Source organism: Cheilinus undulatus, linkage group 3, assembly GCF_018320785.1.
Source record: "Cheilinus undulatus linkage group 3, ASM1832078v1, whole genome shotgun sequence".
Lineage (NCBI taxonomy): Eukaryota > Metazoa > Chordata > Actinopteri > Labriformes > Labridae > Cheilinus > Cheilinus undulatus.
Window position 1 is genome coordinate 32,834,551 of NC_054867.1, and position 7,255 is coordinate 32,841,805.

The following is a 7,255-nucleotide window of genomic DNA, read 5'->3' on the forward strand; positions in this document are numbered from 1 at the left end:
CTCCACCCCAGCCACCTCCATTCCATCTAGTCTGTCCAGGTCCAGCTCCTCAGAAATCCACTCTCTCATTATCATCCTACATGCTTCCATCACCACCTCTACCAGAATCCATAAAGGACTGTATCCTATCCTGCTCTCAGCCTCTCTACCTCTTCAAGTCCATGAAGATGTCACGATAGAGTTTATTTGCCAAATACACATTTCTGTTTCTTAAAAAGTTTTCCCTTCCAGTTATCTTTTCATGACTATGCTTTGATACAGCCTCTGAGAACAGCCTGCCAGCAGTGACCTTCTCTTGTGGAGGATGACAGTGATTGTCTTCTGGACAAGTCCGCAGTCTTCCCCATGACTCGGTTGTGTGAACTGAACCAGACTAAGAGAATGAAGGCCCAGGAAACGTTTGCAAATTTGATTTTTCACCACAGTATTCTTATATTCTTAGATTTGTTTTAATTTAGTGAGCTGTAAACTGTAATCATCAAGATTAAAACAAAAAAAATCTTTAAGCGTTTCACCTTGTATGAGATGAACCTAGATTACATGGACGTTTACATTTTTTAAGTAAATTGTGAAAAAAATTGACTTTTTTATAATATTCTATTTTTTCAGATGCACCCGTACATGACTAGTTATTTTTCATTCTTTTTTACCTTTTTCATGTTTGCCCTTGTTTATTAAACCTCCTCTTTTAAATCATATTTGCAGCGGGTTTTTCTGGAAGACCCTGATGAAGGCCACAAGCCAAAACGTATTGCTTTTTTCAAGCAGTCATCTGCTGCATCAAGATTTATATTTGCTTTTGTGCCTTGAGTGAATTATTTTGGGAAAAATTGTTTCATAATATTGGTAACATGCATCATTTTGTGATGTGTGACTGAGTATTTTTAGATGTATGGATGGATGCCCACTCCAATACACCGCAATCATCTATCAGTAAATCAAATTCCTCTCAACAGCACCAACTCCTTGCAGTCCTGTCTCAGGACAGTTTACATTAAGATTAGATCACGACAGTATTTTATATTTACACAGAGCTGACATGTGCTCAGCATGAGCAAACATTTGGCATCAACTTCCTGTTAACAGTTGTTAACCTCAGTTGAAGGAGGTGAACATCCATCTGCCTCAATTGAAAACATATTTTCTTATGGCTGATAACTGCAGACAATAGATCACATTTAGGAAAAATAACATTAAAACTGATCAATGACAGTGATTCTATAAACCTATTTGACTTTTTTTCTTTCATTTGAAATCTGAAGCCTTTGGCCTTCTTTCTCTCCATGTGCATTGTTCAAAAATGGTTTGTTTGTTTGCTCACTAATGTAACACAATGTGCTGCAGCAGACTCACATTGTTAACTTCACAGTGTCAGTGACTGGATGGACTCTTCCCATATTTGACATTGTAAGAGTGAAACTTGATCATCTAGTTCACTGTGTGTGTTTAATGCCACATCCTGGTTTCATGTAGCACAAGGAGGAGGAGGAGGAGAGCTGACACGTTTTCTTTGCATATCCAAACACCTGCTCCCACAAGGAAGGGTTGTAAGAATTATCAGGGAGTGTGTTCACAGATGATGTGACACCAAAGCTCGCCTGGATCTACAATATTTCTTCTTGACAGGAAGATACTTGAAGCTCATTTCAAAGGCCTTCTGCAGCAGGAAGTCTTATGATCTACAGCAGATATGAGATGTCAAGGTGAGATTTTACTTTATTCAAGACAAAAACATGTAGTTTTTGTTGTGATTTGCAGATCTTCATGTGTGTATGCTTTGTGGTTGGTGGCAGTCATTCAACTTGCTGCTATTGCTGCTGGCGTCCTCATAATAATATGGGGAGTAAGCAATACTTTTGATCTACAGAGTAACACGCTGCAGTATCTCGGTGAGCTCATTTCTGCTTCTTATTACATCTTCAAGTCCTGAGCTACTTTGTCTCATTTACATTTTAATGACACAGTTTCCATTCTTTTATCATAGGGAACAAATACATGAGTAAAATCAAAACTGAATCAAAAGAAGGTAAGTTATGGACTTTTAAAGCTCATATTTCCTTCATTATCTCCTCTTTTTAACACTTTTCATCTGTGATTTCAGCAGAAATCAAGTGCAGCCTACCGAGAGCGTGTCCACCTGAGTCTTATCCTTTCCATATCTGGAGTGGAGCTGCAAATGTTGTCGGGCCAAAGATCTGCTTTAATGGTAAAATGTACGTGTAAAACATGACATTATCACTTAAGGCCTTGGCTCCCAACCTGGGGTCCGGAACCCCCCAGGGGGGGCGCCAGAGATCTTAGGGGGGGCGCGAGGCTTTGTCTGCTTTGAGGCTGCCAAAAATAGGTTTGCAAATATTGACTAAAACCATGATAAAGCAGTTATAATGTAGTTCATACAAAGTTCTTTTGTGAAGAATAGTATGCATGGACCTTTTTTAGGGTTTTATCAGTGGAACAGTTAAAATCTATGTTGATTTTTGGCAGCAATGTGTCACTTTTTCTTCTCTCTTGGGTCCTAGGGGGGCTCTGTTTTTCTGAGGAGCATGTAGGGGGGGCTCCAAGGAAAAATGGTTGGGAAACACTGACTTAAGGGATTGTTTTACTCTTTGATTAGGGGTAGCATGAGGTTAAATGTGGTTCAGTGGTGCAGTTGGTTGCCAGTTCGATCCCTAGCTCCTGAAGCCTCATATCAACATGTCCTTGGGCAAGAGACTTAACCCACAACTGCTTCCACTGTTGCTTCAGTGGTGTGCCAATATCTATGAGTTGGATTAGTTAATACTCAAGGCCATTTTACAAAGCAGTGTCCACCATCAGTGTGTGAATGGCTGTGAATTTGCCAAGGTCTCTGTCTGTCGTCATGCAAATCCATCTGGGAAAGGATCCAATCCACAACATTTGTGTCAAACGGCACACTGTTTGGACCAATCACTGTCATTTGAGGAGAATAAGGCGGTAGCTATGAGCAGGGTTTAGTTGTGCTCAAAGCCGTTTTTGCAATGGCTGCTTCCAGGACGGTAGTTACCTGGGATATACATAGCTCTTGTATATCATCAATTTTACCAGAAATTGACCACGTTTCAGTCTGAAATAAGAATTAAAACAACACTAAAAGCTTTTCATGATGGGAAAGATGTTTCCCCTCTTCTGCCGACCTGCTTCGGCATGAGTTTGTGGGGGGGGGGGTTAATAATAAATCTCAATGCCCCATTGTGCATGCTGACCAGAAGATATGAAGACTTGTAGCATAGGTAGACGCTGATGAACTCAATGGAGGTGGCTGGGGTGGCTGGGGTGGAGGAGGGTTGCAGCGTCCACACTGAAAACAAGAGGCTGACCCTGAAAAAGATGACAGATTTAAATTATGACAGGTGCATGGTGATTGGTCAAACAAGGTTGTGGCAGAATCTGCTTAGCATAGAACACTTATACTCAGCTGATCACCAGAGCAAGAAGAGCAAAAGAATGAAGGAAGGGAGAGATGTGAACGAGTGGTGCCTAATGAATGAGTTGGAACAGTCTGTTACAGAGCTCCATTACTATAAATGTAGATTAACAGAAATCCATCTCATTAATTTTTGTTGCTCTGTTTGTCTCAACTTATCTCCCTCTTTCTATTGACTTAAACCAAACACAGCTTCGCAGGTTGGTGTTCAGCATTATTCTGGTTTTGCTTGAAGTTTCTGCCCTGTAAAAGGAAGCCTGAGTTCTTGCCACTGTGGCTTTACTAAATGTTGCTTAGTGCTGAGTTCATGATGGATTAATGTTCAGTCTCTTTAAATAATATAAGTCCATACCTGCCCTCTTTGTAAAGTGTCTTAAGGAAACATTAGTCGTGAATTGGCCCAATACAAATTAGAATTGGGGATTCAGACTGATACTTATGATGTCTCCCCTAGGGTTGTCATCATACCAAACTCTTTTTAAAGACATACAGGTACAGCTCACAAAATTAGAATATCATGTAAAGGTTCAATATTTTTGTCACTCATTTCAGAAAGTGAAACCCATATATTATATAGACTCATTACACATAGATAGAAATATTTCAAGCCTTTATTTCTTGAAATGTTGATGATTATGGCTTACAGATAATGAAACTCCAAAATTCACTGTCTCAGAAAATTAGAATATTACATGAGGTCAATAAAAAAAGGATTTTTTAAACAGAAATGTCAGGCTTCTGAAAAGTATGTTCATTTCCACTGCCTCAATACTTGGTTGGGCCTCCTTTTGCATGAATTACTGCATCAATGCGGCGTGGCATGGAGGCAATCAGCCTGTGGCACTGCTCAGGTGTAATCGAAGACCATGTTGCCTTGATAGCGGCCTTCAGGTCATCTGCATTGTTGGGTCTGGTGTCTCTCATCTTCCTCTTGACAGTACCCCATAGATTCTCTGTGGGGTTCAGGTCAGGTCAGTTTGCTGGCCAATCAAGCACAGTAACACCATGGTCATTGAACCAGCTTTTGGTACCTTTGGCAGTGTGGGCAGGTGCCAAGTCCTGCTGGAGAATGAAATCAGCATCTCCATAAAGCTTGTCAGCAGAAGGAAGCATGAAGTGCTCTAAAATGTCCTGGTAGATGGCTGCGTTGACTGTGGACTTCAGAAAACACAGTGGACCAACACCATGGCAGCCCAAATCATCACTGACTGTGGAAACTTCACACTGGACTTCAAGCAACGTAGATTCTGTGCCTCTCCACTTTTCCTCCAGACTCTGGGACCTTGATTTCCAAATGATATGCAAAATTTACTTTCATCTGAAAAGAGGACTTTGGACCACTGAGCAACAGTCCAGGTAAGACGCTTCTGATGTTGTCTCTGGTTCAGGAGTGGCTTGACACGAGGAATGCCACATTTGAAGCCCATGTCTATTGGGCTGTGCCTCATTCCAGCCTCAGTCCACTCCTTGTGAAGCTCTCCCAAATTCTTGAATGGATTTTGCTTGACAATCCTCTCAAGGCTGCGGTTATCCCTTATGCTGGTGCACCTTTTCCTACCACACTTTTTCCTTCCACTCAACTTTCTATCAATATGCTTGGATACAGCACTCTGTGAACAACCAGCTTCTTTGGCAATGACCTTTTGTGGCTTGCCCTCCTTGTGGAGGGTGTCAATGACTGTCTTCTGGACATCTGTCAAGTCTGCGGTCTTACCCATGATTATGTGCCTACTGACCCATACTGAGAGACCATTTACAGGCTCAGGAGACCTTTGCAGGTGTTTTGAGCTCATTAGCTGATTAGGGTGTGACACCATGACTTTCCAATATTGAACTTTTTCACAATATTCTAATTTCCTGAGACAGTGAATTTTGGGTTTTCATTATCTGTAAGCCAGAAATAAAGGCTTGAAATATTTCGCTCTATGTGTGATGAGGCTATATAATTTATGGGTTTCACTTTCTGAAATGAGTGACAAAAAATATTGAACTTTTTCATGATATTTTAATTTTGTGAGATGTACCTGTATTTTGAACTTTAATGCCCTTATCCAAACTGGTGAGTGAAAGAGAAGGTAAGGACAAGCAGGAAAGGAACCGAGTTTCACCTAGGCAGCCTGCATCAACAACAGCAGTCTCTGTACATGGCTGACAAATCTAAGTTTTTAAAATGCACCTTTATATGCAGCTCTTCTTGTTGCTTGAGTACATGTTTCTCTTGACTCTATCTGCAGCAAAATTTAGACTTACTTATCTTACGTGTATAAACTCCTCTAACTTTTAATCTAACATTGACAATGTGTAGTTTTAATTGTTACTTCATACAACCCTACTTCAAAAACCTAGACTAATCTTTTCAGATGAATAAAAGTTTGACATGATTTAATTTCAGCTTTGTTTTGTATCTCAACAGCATTATGAGTCATGTGTTGAACAATATTGGCCCAGGAATCAACCTTGTGGAGATAAATGGTGAGTGAAAATGAGGGAATGTTTACTAAAGCAAACAGGAGATAATTTAATCTAGTAAAACTTTTAAAATTTAAATAATTTTTGACTGAAACATTCGTTATTGAATCAGAAAAAATATCTTACTTAAATGTTGGTAAATAATGTAGCTGTTCAAACTTTGAATACATGAACTTCATATTTTTTGTGTTAATGTGCTTTTACTATTCTCAGAGAAAAGTGGAGCTGTGGAAAGATGTGACTTTCTGAATATGGAGAATGGAGGTAAGGGTTTTCATAATTAGTTTAGTCAAGTTTTCTGGTCCATATCACCAAAATCTTAATTTCTGTTGCTGTTTCATGAACAAAAAGACAAGGATCAAATATTTGAATACCTGAAGAAGATAAAGCCTGGAAGTATTGTTTTGGCAGCCTCGTACATCGATATAACTCCAAAGTAAGTGAAAATCAACATTTTAAACTCAAAAACAAAAATGCATCACATAATGTGACTTTGTCTCTACCTGTGTTACAGAATGACGGATGAAATGAGGCAGATATTTGAGGAAATAGGAAGCACTAAGATCAGGTCTGTAAATAAGCGAGACATGTGGGTGTTTGCTGGAAAAATGGGGACAAAGGAAAAAAGCCTGTTTGAGAGAGTAAGTAAATTTTACTTCTCTTTCTTTTGGCATCTATTTCAAAATACACTCAAAGGTTAAGAAGAGATTTCTAATTAATGGTTAAACAAATGCTTTCTCTCCTGTTTTATCAGGTGATTGTTAATGATCCAAAAACAAACCTTTATGGTGGCTGGCCATCGGTGGCAGAAGTGGGCGGCTGCATCCTAAAGACACAAATCAACGAAGACGCACAAATGGCTCCGGAGGCACAGGGGAAACTTTAATGGAAAATTGTATTGGTTTATTTAAAGTCCACAAGAATAATACGGCTCTACAAGAAAACCTCTTTCAAGGCCTTATGTCCATGTGTGAATAGATTGCAACCAGACTTTAAAAAAACAGGACCCTCCCTGTCTTTCTGTTGTGTCTCTTTGGAGAGACTGGCAGAGAAGCTAGGCTATACAGCGTAGCAGATGGGTGCTCTTTTTCTGCATAATTTAGCAAGTTTTAGTTTTAGGAAAGACCAGAAAGTCTTCTTAAAGCACAACACACAGCAGTCTTTTCTTTTAGTCCAAGTATCTATTTTCTTGACTAAATCTGGTACCAAATCATTACAGTGTGTTTTATGCATGCTGGTAAACCTGCTTTCTACAGCTGAGAGGCAGAATAGCTATAGATGCTTTGTTTATTGACAGATTTACCCACAGTGCACAAATATCATGGATTTTGAATGTCCAAT

The 7,255-nt window shown here is 39.6% G+C and overlaps 1 protein-coding gene across 1 annotated transcript; it reads left to right on the forward strand.

The window, feature by feature from the left end:
* Window positions 1-1,690: 1,690 nt before the first annotated feature.
* On the forward strand, window positions 1,691-6,800 carry si:dkeyp-67f1.2 (uncharacterized protein LOC556106 homolog). The gene is made up of 7 exons (XM_041783590.1): window positions 1,691-1,703; window positions 2,102-2,213; window positions 5,859-5,917; window positions 6,128-6,178; window positions 6,266-6,350; window positions 6,429-6,555; window positions 6,669-6,800. The coding sequence occupies exons 1-7, from the start codon at window positions 1,691-1,693 to the stop codon at window positions 6,798-6,800; spliced, it is 579 nt and encodes a 192-aa protein (XP_041639524.1).
* The last annotated feature ends 455 nt before the right edge of the window (window positions 6,801-7,255 follow it).

What these genes read in the sequence shown, in the direction of transcription:
- si:dkeyp-67f1.2 (XM_041783590.1), top strand. An exon ending in ATCTGCTTTAATGGTAAAAT is followed by an intron (nt 2,214 to 5,858) that starts GTACGTGTAAAA and finishes GTATCTCAACAG; the next exon opens with CATTATGAGTCATGTGTTGA. An exon ending in CAACCTTGTGGAGATAAATG is followed by an intron (nt 5,918 to 6,127) that starts GTGAGTGAAAAT and finishes TACTATTCTCAG; the next exon opens with AGAAAAGTGGAGCTGTGGAA.